This window comes from Meriones unguiculatus, chromosome 7, assembly GCF_030254825.1.
Source record: "Meriones unguiculatus strain TT.TT164.6M chromosome 7, Bangor_MerUng_6.1, whole genome shotgun sequence".
In the NCBI taxonomy this organism is placed as follows: Eukaryota; Metazoa; Chordata; class Mammalia; order Rodentia; family Muridae; genus Meriones; species Meriones unguiculatus.
In genome coordinates, this window is record NC_083355.1 from 22,534,093 (window position 1) to 22,551,061 (window position 16,969).

The 16,969-nt window shown below is 51.3% G+C and overlaps 1 protein-coding gene across 2 annotated transcripts; it reads right to left on the bottom strand.

The window, feature by feature from the left end:
• Positions 1–1,126: 1,126 nt before the first annotated feature.
• Gsdma (gasdermin A) lies at positions 1,127–14,539 on the bottom strand. Of its 2 annotated transcripts, none has more exons than XM_060386785.1 (12): positions 14,450–14,539; positions 12,856–13,074; positions 12,481–12,661; positions 8,967–9,132; positions 7,973–8,069; positions 7,483–7,530; positions 6,872–6,898; positions 6,378–6,398; positions 5,656–5,795; positions 5,065–5,179; positions 3,566–3,639; positions 1,127–3,356 (listed from the first exon to the last, which is right to left on the bottom strand). In XM_060386785.1, the coding sequence occupies exons 2-12, from the start codon at positions 13,067–13,069 to the stop codon at positions 3,114–3,116; spliced, it is 1,326 nt and encodes a 441-aa protein (XP_060242768.1). In that variant the 5' UTR covers positions 13,070–13,074; positions 14,450–14,539; the 3' UTR covers positions 1,127–3,113. The 2 variants fall into 2 exon arrangements, with proteins under 2 accessions (XP_060242768.1, XP_060242767.1); XM_060386784.1 differs by having other exon boundaries at positions 5,656–5,810.
• Between the last annotated feature and the right edge of the window lie 2,430 nt (positions 14,540–16,969).

Below are 16,969 nucleotides of genomic sequence, written 5' to 3' on the forward strand. Positions count from 1 at the left end.
TTGTTCGTTTGTTTTGAGACAGGGTCTCACTATATACCCCTGGCTGGCCCGGAGCTCACAGAGATTCAGCCTCTGCTTCCAGAGTGTTGGGATGAATGGCAGCTAGAGTATTTATCTTTCCTACCGCACCTGGCAGCTGCATATCTTTTTTTTAATTAATTAATTTAAAAAATTTTATGTGCATGGGTGTTTTAGTTGCATGTGTATGTCTGTATGAGGGTGTTGAGTCTCCTGGAACTGGAGTTCCAAACAATTTGTGAGCTGCCATGTGGGTGCTGAGAATTGAACCTGGGTCCTCTGGAAGAGCAGCCAGTGCTCTTCAACAGATAAGCCATCTCTCCCATCTCACATACCTTCTCAAAATTAGTTGGGGCCACTCTTGCCATGTTGTACATGTGGAAGGCAGAGGACAGCTTTCAGAAACCCGTTCTCTTTTTCCGCCATGTGGGTGGGGCCTGGCCACTGAAGTCAGGTCCTGAGGCTTGTCAGCAAGGGCCTGTACCCCTGAGCAGTCTTGCAGGTGTCCCTAATTATCTTTTGTATTATTTTTATTGTATTCTGGCAAATAACCCTCTGTATTAAATGGTCAATTGCCAAACAGAAATGTTGTGCTCCAGTTTTGGGGACACATACCTGGACCTCTTCATTCAAGCTGTACCCTGCCCCCCCCCCGTCCTCACCCCCCGCCCAGTGCTGGGGGACAGGGAACACAACTTTCGAATGAGCACAGGGGTAAACTTGTTAAAGCACTCTCAAGACACTCTAGACTGTGGGCGGGTGGGAACAGTAACAAACTAGCTTTTGTCATCCATCCTTCCAACTAAAAGGGTTACCAACCAGTCTGGACAGTTGAGGTGTTAGCTCATCTCTCTGTTAAGTTTGCATCACAGGGAAAGGAAAAGACAAGTCAGCAGACAGCAACTCAGCAGACCCAAGGGCTTCAGAAGATGCCAAGAAGCTTTTGGCAGCTGGCCATGAGTGTATGGAGGGAATTGCCTAGACAAAGAGGTTGGTAAGAAGTGGGCGATTCTAACCCTCTGACTTCCCAGGCCTGAAGTCTTAGAGATATATTCTACTTATAAAAATGCTTTAAAAGAGATTGGAGCTGGGTGCGCACGGTGGATCATGGTGCCTGTAATCCCAGCATTTGGGGAGGCAGGGGCAAGCAGATCTCTGTGAGTTCAAGGCCAGCCTGGTCAACAAAGTGAGCCCTGGACAGCCAAAGCTACAGAGAGAAACCCTGTCTCAACAAATAAACAAGCAATGATTGGTTGGTTGGTGTGTGTGTGCCTGTGTGTGTCGGGTGCTGGAGAGATGGCTCAGACATTAAGAGCGCTGGCTGCTCTTCCAGAGGACCTGGGTTCAAGCCCCAGCAACCACATGGTGGCTCCCAGCCATCTATATTCCAGTGCCCTCCAGAGATCCAACCTTGTCTTCCGGCCTTTGAGAGCACTAGGCAAGTAAGCGGCACACATATCTACATGCAGGCAAAATACCCACACGTGGAAGAGGAGACAGAGCTGTTAGAGGGATGGTGAGATGGTCCTGCTTGCTGCCCAGCCTGAGTGAGTGACTTCAGTCCTTGGATCCCAGCATGATGGGAGGAGAACCAACTCCTCAAAGTTGTCCTCCGACCCACACACGCATACCATGGTACATGCAACCTCCCCCCCCAATAAATGTAAATACATAAATAAGATTGGTGACAGATGTTGAAAGCCAGCTTTAGGCAGAGGGTGATACAGACCCAGAAGTTTTAATGAGATTATGATATACAGGCCAAGCCTGTCCACACTGTTTCCTCCCATAGCCAACCTGAATTGAGGGATGAAAACAAAGCAAAACACAACAAAACGCAGCAACAGAAAAAAAAGCAAGTCTCATTTAAAATAGTGGTTCTCACCCTTCCTAATCTTGCGACCCTTTAATCCAGTTTTTCATGCTGTGGTGATCCCCAAACCATAGAATTATTTTCACTGCTGCTTCGTAAGTGTAATTTTGCTACCGTTATGAGTTGTAATGTAAATATCTAATATGAAGAATATCTGATCTACAACCCCCATGATAGGGTAATTTGATCTTCTAAAGGGGTTGTGACCCCCACAGGTTGAGAATCACTGATTTAAAGGTTTGGATCTTATTCTTCGGCGCCCCTCTCTGCTCTTGTTCTTTTTTAATTCTATTATTATTATTATTATTGTTGTTGTTTTTGGACAGGTCTCACTACGACCACATTCATTTTCTGCTTAACCAACTTGAAATTTTGTTTTGTCTTGTTCGGGACTTGTGTCATACCCCTCTAGACCTTTCCCTCTCCCAAGCCCTCAACCAGGGCTAGAGAATGTGGGCTCTTTGGTGAAGCCATGCTGCTTTGATGATCTTCTCACTGTAGAGCATTCTGCGTTCTAACCCTCTGAGCTTTTGGAGCATTTTTCAGCAGGCCCGTGGACAGTGTGAACAGTATCATACATATAGCTAATGTCTGTTTCTTTGCCTGGCACGAATGAATGATCCCCTTTACAGAAAAACCAAAAGATAGCTTGTCTTGGAATTGATATAATATTTTCATTCGTTTCAATAAAGCTAGGCGTTTTGTTTTGTTTTGTTTTGTTTTGTTTTTTGAGGCACAAGTGGGAAGGATTAGACTAGACAATAAATGGTTTTTGTTGTTGTTGTCTTTTGGTTTGGGGTTTTTATTTATTTTTATCTTTTTATTTTTTGAGACCAGGTTTCTCTGTGTAGCCCTGGCTGTCCTGGAATTCACCCTGTAGACCAGACTGGCCTCCCGAGATCCACCTGCCTCTGCCTCCCGAGTGCTAGGATTAAAGGCTTGTGATACCTGGCTTTTTTTTCCTCCTCTTAATGAAATGGCTCAAAGTTGTAAGGGTTTGAATGATGCTGTATCTTCAGGATTTAAGCATCAGGACATGGGCTTAGCGGGGCGCTGAGATGGAGGACAGAAGAAGACAGATGATGAGGCAGGTGGAACTCGGTGATGATGGAACTGGCATTTCAGTTACCCTCGGCCTGGAGGTTCTGTAGTGTGCTGGAGAGTTATAGATAGAGCGCAGTGAGGTTGGGAAGGCGTTAGGGAAGCAGGCAGGGAAGGTGCATTAGGAAGCCTTGCTCAGCAGCTGAAAGAGGGAGAGACCCGCATAGAGGGCACAGAGGCGGGGGAGGGTGTCTGGGTCCCATGTGTATTGGGGGCCTGATCTCTGGACTTCCAGGCCACTTAGCCCCACCAAGGCTTCTGTAAGGGTCAGTTCCTCCTCCCCGAGGGAGGAGAGCAGATCAGGCCGAAGGGGGAAAACACCCTCTTTGTCTTGCAGGAAGTTCTGCTCCATGGTGCTTTCAACCTGCAAGGGACCAAAGTGTCCTGAGAAGGAGGAAGAGGAAAGCCTTACTCTCTCAGGCTGAAGGCCCTAGATGTCTAGGGAGAAGAGAAGACATTTTTCTCCAGGGACGAGGCAGGGTCCTCTGAGCATTGCAAGTCTGCAGGTTCCCACCGGCTCTAGCTGCTCCCTCCAGAACCCTCCCGTCCCCGCTGCCTGTGGCTTTTTCTCACCAGCTTCAGTTGCACTGGTAGGATCTTTTTCTCCACGGATTTTACTAGAAGCTTCTGTTGGGCTTCACTTAACACTGGCGGGAAAAGCAGAAAAAGCGACAGGTTGCTGGTACAGAGGGAACGACAGACACCAAATAGTGAAATCCCGGCCTATTCTAATCTGCTAAACCCATCCATCCATCCATCCATCCATTCATCCATCCACAGCTGAACACCAGCTCTATAACACACAGCTTTGCTGGCCATTAGATAAAAAGCTGTGGTCCTTGACTGGGTAGTGAACACACCTTTAATCTCAGTGTTTGGGAGGCAGAGGTGGATGGGTCCCTGTGAGTTTGAGGCCAGATTGTTCTGCACAGTGAGTTCCAGGCCAGCCAGGGCTACATAGTGAGACCTTGTCTAAAAACAAAAACAAGAACAACAACAAAAAACAAACAAACAAACAAAAACCCCAACAAAGTCACATGTTTCTTGTTTGTTTTTGAGACAGCATCTCATTCTGTAGCCCAGGCTGGACTAGAACTCACTCTATACCCAAGGTGGCCACTCCTGAATGCTGGGATTATAGGCACGGGCTGCCATGCTGGTGAAAATCCGGGGTTTTAAGGGAGCCATAACTGAGAGTTTATTTTGAGTTTGGCATTTGACAGAAAGTTTACCCCACCACATTTTTAATTTAATTAATTAATTAAAAAAATTTTTAGACAGGATCTTACTGTGTAGCCCTGATTGCCCTGGAGCTCACTATGTAGACCAGGCTGGCCTTGAACTCACAAAGATCTCTGCCTCTCCAGTGCTGGGATTACAGACATGCTTTGCTTTCCCCTCACTTTATGTGTGTGAGTGTGCGCACTCCTGTGCGTGCCGTCGTGTGTATCTGGAGGTCAGAGGACAGTGTGCAGGAGTTGGTTCTCTATCAGGTAGTCTCTCTGGGAATTGAACTCACATTATCAGGCTTGGTGGCGAGCAGCTTTACTCACTGGGCCATCTTATGGCCCTTGAGAAAAGTGTCAAACAGCTCAGCTTAGGTCTAAGGGACTCAGAGGGCTCTTTGTTTGTTTGTTTGTTTTTGTTTTTAAGTGGGAAAATGCTTCATGAAGAGGGAAGGAGAGACTCTCAGCGCAGTAAGATCAGTTACTCTCTGAAATCAGAGCTAACAGCAATATGGAAGTGATGAACTTAGCTCTGTGCAATTTGAAAATGCAGAGAACAACAACAAAACAGATCAACCGAATGAATAAAACCAACTTGGTGCTGAGTTTGATTTTTTTTTCCCTCCCTCCAGTACCAGCGGTTGAACTCAGGAACTTGTTTGTGCTAAGCGAATGCTGTAACGCTCAACTACATCCCCAGGTGAACCAATTAAAAAAAAAAAGTCCATATAAAAAAAAAGTCCATATACTGTAGCGTAAGCATCCACGCATTCATTCATGTGGGAATTCGTTCACATGATTTGCTCTTGTAACAGAAAAGAACTACCTAACTCGCTCCTCACTCACCTGTTAGGGCCCCAAGGAAATAGAGGATGGCGTCCATGGCCTCCTTGGACAGCAGGACATCTCTGGGGAGTGCTTCCAGGGTCACTTCGTGTCCGTTGTCTAGAGCGCCTTCCAGCTGTGAGGGAAACTGGATGGCTAATACCTCAGGCCAGGTCTAACCTCTACCCGGCACACAATAGTCTTTGACCTGAGGCTGACTCTCTCCCACTCAGAGAGACAGGTGAGAATTGGGGGGTGAGGATGGGGGATGCGGTGGGGGGTGGGGAGGTGGGGGCCTCCTTCTTCCCCGGGTTTTGAGCTCTGGAAAGTTCAAGCTGTTCTCCAGCAGAGGGCGCCACTAGCCTGTTACTACTCTATTGGTGGGCGCGCGGCACTTCAGGGAACCCCGCCCTATGGATACTCCTTTGCAGGGACAGAGGGCCCAGTGGCGGCCCAGCAGCCTAGGTACAGTTGCCCAGGCTTGGGAAAGACATCTGCTGTTGCTTCCACAGTCCCTGGCCACTCTGTGACACCCATCGTCGGGGCTCCTCCCCGTCTGCAACGACCCAGACACGCCTCCCCCACACTTCCTGCTTCCCATCGGGGCCTCACCGTCTGCTCCAGGTCTTGGAGCTCTTTTTTCTTTCCTAGGAGGTTGCTGAGGGAGGTGAGCAGGGAGCTTTGCCCCTCTGGGCTCAACTTCTCCACTTCTCGAGTCTCTCTCTGAACCTCTTCTTTCAACGTCTTGAAGTCTTCGTGCAGCTCCCCTAAGCGGGGACAGTCAATGTGGCCGGAGGGACCCCGTCACCTGGCGCCCTCCCACCCAGGCCCCCTCCCAGCTTCCGCAGGACCCAGGGCCGCGCCTCCCGCTTGAATCTGACCCTCCCTCTTTACCAAGGTGCCTGTGGTTAGGAAGGGATGCTAAAGCCTTGTCGTGAAGGCCGGGGCAAGGAGGTAGACCGCACGCCGTCCATTAACGAGACGGCTGCCCCCCTTATCCGTGCACAGTTGACTTCCCTTTTCAACTACTCCACCTAGACATTTCAGGGAAGCCCTCCCCGCTGCCTTTTCTTGAGTCTGTCGACTACTTAATGAAGGGTAGGCCGAGACTGCTTAGAGCACACTGGATCTGTATCCAGAGACGTGTGTGAGCTGTAGCCTGGCAGTTTAGAGAAGTCCTAAAAGTCCATCCAGTCAGCGTTGGTGAGAGTGGCTTCCTGGAGGTGGCTCTAATCCCAGGGCCTCAGCCTTTGTCTCCCCCCTTCCCCCGTACCCTAATACTTCTCTCCCTACCTGTGTGGCAAAGCCTTGAAAGAATTCACAAAGCTCCTTACCCAAATCAGAGGCCTGGATGACTGAGAAAAAGAAGGAGCAAACAGATCAAAACACAGTCCTTCAGAATGGCAGCCATCCCTAGGGTCCCTAGCCATCACCCCTCCGAGGTCCCAGCTGTCTTCCCAATCCTCTTGCTCCACTCAGGAGGCAGGAAGGGACCAGAGGAGCTAATCCAATGTGAAAAGGGCACTCCTGATATCACCCAGCAGCTAAGCGAGTCAGCACCTCCTGCCCTGGGTACCGGGCAGCAGATATATGGGGGGCAGGTTGCAGCCACTGAGGCCCCTGACAGCGGAGGTCTGGGCCAGCAGCCACAGAGCTCCACTTCCTGCTGCTTTTCCCTAACCTCCTATTGGAAGCTCTTCCGTAGCTGAGGGACAGCTGCTTGTTGGGGTCCTTCCCACTCTCTTCCCTGTCAGTCCCATCGAGGAGAGGGGAAGACAAGGGTTTTGAACTTGAGTCAAGGAAGTTGTGCAATGACAGGAATACTTACATATGAACTTCCCTTCTGCTGGCCTTTCTGAAAACACAAACAGAGAACCCCTGTCAGGACGAACTCTTTGCTGCTTCTCATTAAAGCCTCAGCACAGCAATATGGAAACACAGGGACTCTGCTAGCACACCCCCCCAAGAACTTTGGAGTACACCTTGTCTCTCTCTGTTTCTTTCCTTTTTTCTTTCTTTCCTTTTTTCTTTCTTTCCTTTCCTTTCCTTTCCCTTTCTTTCTTTCTTTCTTTCTTTCTTTCTTTCTTTCTTTCTTTCTTTCTTTCTTTCTTTCTTTTTGGTTTTTCATAACTGTGTAGCCTTAGCTGTCTTGGAACTCACTCTGTAGAACAGCCTGGCTTCAAACTCACAGAGATCCACCTGCCTCTGCCTGCGTGAGTGCTGGGATTAAAGTCCTATGCCAACACCACCTGAATCTCTCTATTTCTGTTGGTACTTTGGCCTTGGTTTCTTTGTTTCTTTTGGTCACTATTTATATGCCACACCTCTATCTGTCTAAGGACGAAGGGAACAAGAGCAGATGCTCTCGGGGGTGGGGCTGGGGACTTTAGCCAATAGCAGCAGGGCAGGAGAGGCGGGACCTGTGAGCGGCACACTCACCTCCGGGAGGGAAGGTCTGCATGCTGTCATTGCAGATGTGTGGAATGTCTGTAAGGGAAAGAGAAGGCATCCGGGAGGCCATCACCAGCCGCCACACCCTTTCTCCATCATCCTCAAATGCCCCACCTAATTCTCTACCCAACCCTCACTGCTGGAAATCTCAGCATTTTCTTCCCTCTTCTCCCGAATCCAGTACTGGTGTCAGGATCTGTCTCCTCCTCCTCCGGCTTCCTGACCAGAGGCTGTGCTGGACAGTTTTTTGTGTCATTCCCCCACATCGTCCCCAGTGCCTAGCGCCCAGGGACACCTGGAACTCAGAGCCCCTTCGCCTCTTTTTCTAGAGCAGCCTTCGCTCTGCCTCCAGCAATGAGCAGTACAACTTGCTTCCTCCCGCATCCTCTGACATTGCAAGAGAGGACCAGGATACCACTGCCCAGAGGCAGGCAACCCTTATCTCAAGGGGAGAACATGCTGGTGTCTCTCTGCTCACCCCATTCGTCTCTTCCATTGACCATCAGCTGTCTCACTCGAAAGGCCAGGACACAGCCCTTGGGAATGGTCACAGCCTCCTTGTGGTTCACGGATCCCTAGAATTACACAATGAGAATCTGAGAGTTCTCTGAGATCCTGTGCAGGAGACGTCAGGAGTAGGGGTAGGAGGTAGGTGCAGGGAGGGTCTGAGAGCCTTTGAGGAGACAATCGGTTGGAAAGCCTTCAGTAGGATCTCCAGTCGTCTTTCTCTGTGGTCTGAACTTAGGGGCCTCGAAGCCTCCCCATTCATTTCTGGTGATCGCCCCCTGCCAGGCTATGTCTGCTTCTGGATTGGACAGGAAAAGGGAAGTAGACAGACCTGCTCCGGCACCTGCCTAAACATTGCCCTGTCCCACCTCCCAGCTTTGTTCCACAGCAGTTCCTCCTTCCCCTACACCAACTGCTCCATTCTTATCTCCTTCAGGAAGTCTTCCATAACCATCCCTTCCCTGCGGCTCCCAATCCCATCCATCCCTCTCGAATGCTCTCCCTAGATGTACGTACAGATTCTATAGACGCGTGTACAGATGCACTTACGTCTACTGAGTTTCCCAAGCCTACGTCTTCTGGGCTTTAACTGTGTGTCTCATCTAGACTTAAAGACTTCCTGAAAGCGGGAAACCACGTCCACCCCAGGGTCTGACCAGGTAGCACAGACTGACCTCGAACCTGTGACCCTCCTGCCTCTCTGCCTTCAGAGTGCTGGCATTACTGGCGTGCACCACCATACCAAGAAGAAGCTGTGCTCTTCAGCTTGGGTCTGGGGGGGAGGGGCCGGGGAGGAAGAGGGATGACCAGGAACTCAGTAGCACTCGGCCTGCTCCATATCGTCTGTGGCTTTAGAACTTTCTTTCAGGTCCTACATCCTAAGTGGGCACCATTCGGGCAGAATTAATGGAGGGCCCCCTGTGTGTGTGTGTGTGTGTGTGTGTGTGTGTGTGTGTGTGTCAAACCTGTAGTCCCAGTGGGGCAAAGAACGGGAGGGAGAAGCAGCCCTCTGCCTTGCCAGCTCTCTCCAGAGTGACTTCCTGCACGGTCTCCACCACCTCCATCACCACATAAAGGTTCTCCCCGCGCTCCCGCATCTCCTTCAGGAATGGGTGGTCAGCTGCCAGTTTCCTAAGGCAGGAGAAGAGTGAAAAGACACCAGCTCGGCGGCTGGCTCCTCCCCAGGGCCAGCACTTGTGGTTTATATTTCTACTTATAATTTTATTTTATTTTTGAGACAGGGTCTCACTTTACAGCCTTGGCCGGCCTGGAGCTCTCTATGTAAACCAGACTGGCCCGGAACTCCCAGAGATCCACCTGCCTTTGCATCCCAAGCACTTGGACTAAAGGCTTGTGACACCCTGCCCCGCAGTGTCTACTTTTTAATCTGTCAATCCTAGACAGCACGGTGCCAGGGAGGAAAAAAAAAAATGAGGGCTCTGGTCAGACCACAGCGCAAACTCAGACCGCCTGCTTCCTGGCAGGGCAGCTGCTTTGAGACTGAGTTGCCTCATCTATAAAACAGAGGTGACGCCAACTACCTCCCAGGGTGCCGAGATAAACTGGGCAAATAGCCGGAGGCTCAGCACCTGGCCTGGACCAAGGCTTCATGGTCGCTTCCTCCTCTCCTCCTACCACCCAGGACCAGGCTGTCCTCTTTTGGCTGCTGTTCACGTAGTCCGAGATTCCTCTCTGTCTCGTTTTTTTCCTGTTTGGTGTACGCATGTGTGTGTGTGTGTGTGTGTGTGTGTGTGTGTGTGTGTGTGCACATGCATGTATGTGTTTGTACATGGCTATACGTGCTACACTGTGGAGGTCAGGTGACAGCCACCCCTCAGGTGGTTTTCTTTGCCTTCGACTTTGTTGAAAATAAGATTTCTTGCTGCCAGCTGCTGCATAGACCAGGCTAGCAGGGTCCCTCCAGGTCACTCTCCCGGGGGTTCCCCTGCCTCCATGTTGATATAAGAACACTGGGATAGCAGAGGCATGAGTCTCCCGACCTTCCTCGCCTCTTCTTCTCCATCTATATTCTCACCTCCTGCCATCACAAGCCCCACACCACCACTGGCTCCTTCCCTTTGCTTCCGTACGAAAACATGTCCCCGTCCGTAAAAAATCCACTTTCATTCCTGAACACTCTCAAGCCACCCCCTCCCTCTTTCCTTCGCCTTAGCGGCAAATTACTCCAAGCTCGCTCTCGAAGCCAGCATCACCCCCGTCGTAATTTCCTCTAATTTGCCTTCTGTTTCTGCCACTCAGCTGAAATCACTAAACTCAAGGATCCCTCCTAGCTGTGGACCACGCTGGACCTCTCCGGACTGTTACCTTGGCTTCCGATTGCTCACTGCTTTCTGCTCCTATCTTTCTGGCTCCTAAATCATCACGGTATACCTTCTAGCTGACTCCAGTTAATTTGGCATCTTAATCTTTCATGTCCTCTGAGATTTTGGTGTTTTCTTTGTGGGGTGTGTGTGTGTGTGTGTGTGTGTGTGTGTGTGTGTAGGCCAGAAGAAGGCATTAGATCCCCTACAGCTGGTGGTTGTGAGCTGCCTGCTGTGAGAACTGGGAACTGAACTCAGGTCTCCTGCAAAAGCCTCCGGTGCTCTTCGCCGCTGCGCCAACTCTCCAGTCCCTGAGATCCTATCTTTATGCCTCCTCTCTCTGAGGTTCTCCAGCTTCTTCATCCTCCCCCCCCCCCGCTACCCTGTTCTTACTACCTTAATCTGTACCTTGCTGACCACCATGTGGGCATCCCACCCTGACCTCTCTCTGAGCTCCCAGCCCCTTTGCCAGCGGCTCCTTGAACAGCCTCAGCGGTTCTCCAGCTGCGCCTCAAAAGGAGCTGACAACCACCCCCACAGAACCACCATTTTCCTGCCTCCCTGTTTTGTCATCTTTAGCAAAGCCCTCGCTGTCACCCGGCAGTCAGCTGTGGAGTTTAACCCGCTTCGGCAGCCCTCGCACTAAGCCTGGCACCCGCCTGATCCTCCCCACCTCCATCCCGGCCAGGATTCCCAGCTTGTCATTGTTTTATGTCTCTGATGGATAGCGGGACGGTGTCTTTTTGGAGACACCTGCTCCTCAACCCCTCCCCCCACCTTCCTCTATCTAATGCACTTTCATCTGATCAGGTTGGTCACGACACACATCCGAGCAGCATCAGAGACTCAGGCTCTCCCTGGTGTCTGCCTGTTGGGCTCCTTAATCCGGTTTCTTGTTCCTACCTGCTCTGGGTCTATGCTACGTCTTTCGCTTGCTCCATTTGTGCCCCCTTTCCATCTGTCACGCTGGCTATTCCGTGGTTCCTATTGGTTTTGAGACATCTCACCTGCATGCCTTTGTAAGCCATTTCTCCTCTCTCCCTGGAGGCCCAGTTTATACCCATCATTCAAGGCCTCAACCCAAGACCACCACCTTGTTCGGATCGGCCTCAGTTCCCCAGCCAGAAGCTCCCCTCCGCTGGCTGTCAGCCTAGCATAAAGTGTCCCATGCACTTTGCACATTGCTTTTCCCCGTTGGATAGTTTCTCTTTTGTTTTATTTATTTATTTATTTTTCCAGACAGGGGTTTCTCTGTGTAGCCCCGGATGTCCAGGAATTCACTCTGTAGACCAGGCTGGCCTCAAACTCAGAGAGCCTCCTGCTTCTGCCTCCCCAGTGCTGGGATTAAAAGGGGTGTGCCAACTCCCCCCCCCATTGGATAATTACTCTTACACAGTAGTTTTCACCCTCCTACACCACAAGGTTCTTGGACATAGACCTTCTAGGTGCGCCAGCACATAGTAGGACTGTTTACTCTCAGTGAGAACTCTGTGAATGTTCACTGGGGGACTGGTCAAACATTCAAGCCTTTTCCCTCCAGCCCCTCAAGGCCTTGCCTACTCCTTCCAACCACTACTTAGTTATTTAAAAGTCAGGTCCCCTGTCAAGCCAGACACACGTGCCAGAGCCTTGTATGGCCGTCTTCTCTGCCACACCCCTCGCCTGCTGGGGCAGCATTCCCTAGGTGTGTGGATAGAGCCGGTCTGAAGCTTGCTTTACGGGAGCTGAGCGTCAGACACCACCGTCTCCAGAAGGGACAGTTACTACCCACCTCTGCCTCTCCCATTGCGTTTCACAGTCTTAGGGTCGAAGGAACCTTAAAAACTGTCATCCATCCCCGTCATTCTGTGGCAAAGACAACTGAGGTTCCCTGAGAAGTGACTCTTCCAAGGTCGCATATCTAGGGAATGTGAGCATGTGTGTGTGTGTGTGTGTGTGAGTGTGTGTGTGTGTGTGATGCTGGAGGTGGCTGGAGGAGGGGAGGAATGTCTAGGAAATGGCTTGGTAGATCCCCCTTGCACCTGCTAACCCCCAGGAGAATTCTCTTTAGGGATTCTCCCCTGGAGACCACGTTGTCAAAGGTCAGGGTGAGGGTTTTACCCTTCCGCTGGCACTACCCAACGCCATCCCATCCGCCACCAGCCCCGTCCCCTCTCACCTCTCCTTGTGCAGGTTCTCCAGAGCCTTGGGAGACACGCTGAGTGTCTGGACCTCCAGTGTGCTGCTTCGTGACAGGCCCGCGGTCCCCTTCACCTTCACCGTCCTTGGCACATTCACGTCTCCCTCTACCCGGGCATCCAGCATATTCTTAAAGCTAAAGTTCCCGCAGTCTGTTGGGTCTGCGGGAGGGAGAGGGCAGGGGGAGTTGAGCTGGGAGGCACCCCCACTGTCGCCTCAGCACCCCAAGAGCTTTGGGCTTGGTGACCTCTAACCGTAGCAGGGAAGGGAGGGCTTCAGAGCCTTCCTGTGGTCCAGGTGGTTGGCCCCGGCCCTATAGGACCACTTAGAGGCCAGCTCTGCTTGAGAGCCTGACCTGAGGGGTTGCTCCCCGGCTCCAGCACGTCCAGGAGTGTGTAGTCAGTGTGGATGTAGCGGGCCCCCCAGAACAGCGTGCTCTTCCTCTTCCTCAGCACCAGGCAGAAGGGGTGGAAACGTTTGAAGTCGATGAGGCTGTCTAGGGGTGTCAGATCGCCTCGAGGGTTCAGCTGTCTGGCCAGAGCCCGGGTGACATTTTCAAAAATAGTCATTGTCTCTGGGGAGAAAGATGAAGGATGTCAAGATGGCTGCTGAGGACATCAAGACCCGGAAAGGACTTTGTAAAGAGGGGTGGTGGCCCGGCTTCGCTCCTAGAGTTGGCGGAGAGATTGGAGAGGCCTGGGTTTTGGGATGTTAGATCTGGAAGGAACCCAAAGGAGTCTCCATCTTGTGAAGATGAATCCTTGGCTCCAGAACCCATATGACTGGCAGGAGGTGCCAGACTTCCCCTTTGTCAAGGGCTGTTTTCCTACCACATGTTCATTTCTTCAGAGTCTCAGAGCCTAGCTAGAGCATGTCATCAGCAGGGGAAGGGGACTGCCTCTCACCCTAGGGGGCAGCTGTAACTAGGACCTGGGGATACCAGGGAAAGGAAGCAAGTGCCACTGGGGCCAACAGCCTGGGCAATCAGATCCTCGAAGCTCCCCCAGTTGCCCTCCCTTGGCAATAGTATTTTCGCTTCTAGCTTTTTCTCCCCTCACGCCCACCTTCTAGCAACATGGCTGTAAGTGGACCAGCTCCCCAGGCTCCGTCCCACTCACGTCCTAGCCTGCGCCTTTTCTGCCTACTGTACATCCCCTTTCTGATAGAAAGAATTTGCATTCATCCTGTGAGACTCCGTTCAGCTCACCCGTTCAGCCCTCTACTCCTATGGGCATCGCAGTAGCTCTGCCTGTATTCCCCAGGCACCTTGCCCCATCCGCTTCTGAAACACCTGCTAATTCATCTTGTCAACATCTGTGCACCTGACTGTCTCGCCTACTCGACTGTGATTTCCCAGAGGGCAGGAAGTGGGACTTAGTCACCTCTGCAGCCTCAGCACCAGGCACCGTGTCTGGTGGAGAGAAGGAAAGAGAGAGCCAGTGTGGCCCTGGCTCACACTCAGGAGGGAGAGGGTCCAAGAGGATGTGAGACCTGAAGTGACCTGAAGTTCACCATCTTAGGTCTCTGTCTTTGAAGTCCAGGTATCTCACTGGGCAGCCAGCAGACACACCCAGATTATCCTGGTGGGTGGAAGAAGACGGACACACGAGCTAGCCTCCGTGGGGCTCACCTTTCTGTGGTACTTGACAGAGGCAGGCATACACAGATGCATGGGGCCATCCTGCCATCTCCATCATGCTTCTCAGCCCTCTTTTCCTTGAAGAGCTTGGAAAGCACAGGTCCCTCCAGGGACCAGATTAGTATACCTGAAAGTTCTCTTCACCAGAGAGGCACTCAAATGGCTATCCCTGTCTTCCCTCTCTCAGGCTTACTGTGATACCTACCCTCAGTGAAATCCAGGCTACCATGAAGGATAAGAAATGCCATGCACTTTTGGTCCCAACCTTTCCTCTAGATCCCCCTGCCTCCTCCGCAGTCATCCATCTTACCAGGAGCAGGTGACGCTGGGTCCTGTCCGGCTGCTGGGTGGTGAGGGACCAGAGCTTGCTGTAGGCTGAGGGAAGGACTGGCTGTCCCATACCAGGACAGGCTGCTTTATGCTGGAGGCAGGTACCAGGCATCCACAGACCCCGCCCACCTCGAAGGCCCCACCCCTTTGTGTTCCACTTCCAGGAGAACAGCATCAACCTGTTTCAAGGGTGCCCCACCTCAGGCCTTGGGCCCTGACCTCCTAAGAGACGAGGGGGTGGGTAGGGAGCTGCCAGGCAGGTGCCTGTGTGGGTGTGGATAGCTGGGGCTGAGGGAGAAAGAAATGGCACCTGAAAGTTGGCTTGGGGACACTTCGGGGAGCAAGAGAGGCAGTGGGAGTTAGCTGAGTGAGTGTGCATATACGTAGGTACCCACGAGTGTGCGCGTATGCGTGTATGAGTGATGAGGGGTGGATCACTGCTCTGGTATCATGCTTCACGAGGAAGCATCTGTGATTCACGGGAGGCCTTGCGGGGATGATAAATGATAAGCAATCCTGTGTGTTCAAAGACTACGGGCAGCGGAGACGCTGAGAAGCTGCCCTTCATCGTTCTGTGCACCTGCTGATCCCCACCTGGCCCTCCTTGTGTTGACTACGTATGCGTTAGAGTAGCATACGCACAAGTCTGAGGAGGCAGGGATAGAGCGAGCTTGAGGGGCCTTCTGGGATTAAGAAGCAGCTCTGCTTCTCTAGGGAGACTGAATGCACGCATACCCATACCCAGAGGTGGACCACAGCGGCGAGATGACCAGGATTCGTGCTGCGGGCATTCAGCTGTCTCGCTGCAGGTCATTCAGGCACTGCCCTTACCTTTCTTTAGCCGCTGGCTGCTTGGGAATAATTTAGGAGAGGCTTCGGCACGCATGAGCAGATCCCTAGAATACAAATTATGTGATTTACTGCAAGGCCATATGAAGAATCAGTTCCCTGGAGGTTTCCTTAGGGGCTGGCAGGAATGGGGAGACAGTCTCACACTCCGTAAAACTTCTTAAACTCTTGATTACTCTAACTTCCTCCAAACCACCTCTAACACGCGTGGGGGTTCCCACATCACTCTTCCCTATGCCCTGCCTTTCTGGTCCCCGTTTCTCATCTTTTTACTTGCCTCCCTTCCCCCATCCACTTCGTGACTTTCTGGTACAGCTGTCAGCCTCGTTGACAGTTCTAGCCACTGTTTATTGTCAGGGGCTTGGGTGTGTGGGATGGCTGTCATGTTTCTGTCCTGTGAGCATAGTTGCGCAGAAATTCGGTGTTATGCAAGCCTGTTTTCCCCCTCACCCTAGATTTCTGCCTCTGCCCCTCTGTCTCTTTGAATCACTACAGCGGTAAGGCATCTGAACTCTCATGCGTAGTCAGGGGGCTGGGCACACCCTTATCCCTTAATCAGCTCTGGGAAGGTGGCCCAACTGACCATCATCTCGGTCAGACGTTTGGGAGTTTCTTCCTAGATTCCACCCTCCTCCTGTGGCTGAAGGCCAAGGCTTCTTGTCTCTTTCATCTTTGAAAGATCTATGAAGGAGCAGTTGTGGGAGGCCAACACACGTGTCTGTTCATCCTGAAAGCTCCCAAAGTCCCCCTACCGGTTCTTTCCTCAGACCTCTCCTCTCGCTTCTTTCACGTCTCTCGTCTCTCGCTGGCCTTCCCTCATGCAGGTCTCCCTCCAGCCTGAGGTCATTGTCCTTTATCCTCCACCTCGTCATTTCCATCTTATTGCACCATTCCCCAAACTGACTAATGGTATTCTAAGTGCCGGGCTTAGAGGGCTCCAGGAAGGAAGAAGGAGGAAATGAAAACATGTTCAGGTGTGTCCCTGGGCTGCCGTCCTTCAATGCAGGGCACCCTGGCCTCTTTCCATCCCGATCTCCTCCTGGGAGTTTGTTTTTTAATTTATTATCAGAGACTTGTGTGTGTTTGCGTGTGTTTGTGTGTTGTGGATAGTTACACACGTTATGAGGCACTCGTAGAAGTCAGAGGACGACTTGCAAAGTATTTCCTTCCACTTTTATTTAGGGTCCAGGAATCAAACTCAGGTCCTCTGGTTTGCTTAGCAAGTACCTTTATTTCCGGAGTCATTTCTCCGGCACCAAGAGGGCTGACTTATTATGTTCAGGGGAATATAAATAAGAATTTAAATTGCACTTGAACACACACACACACAGTTGGCTAATCTGTGAGAATTCTTTGTGTGCGTGTTTCGAATCTGTGTAGCCAAGGGTGGCTTTGAACACACAAGCCTCGTGCTTCAACCTTTTGAAACTTTAAATCCTTATTTTCTTATTATTGTTTTATTTTATGTGTGTGAGTGTTTTCTTGCACATATGTAAGTGTGCCCAGAGGGCAGCATCAGAGCCTCTGGACCTGCAGTCACAGGTAGTTGGGAGCCACCATGTGGGTGCTGGGAAACTAAACCTGCTCTTCTGCAAGAGCAGTCGATGCTTGCTCATTTGTTTCTTTCTTTCTTTTTGTTTTTTATTTTTAT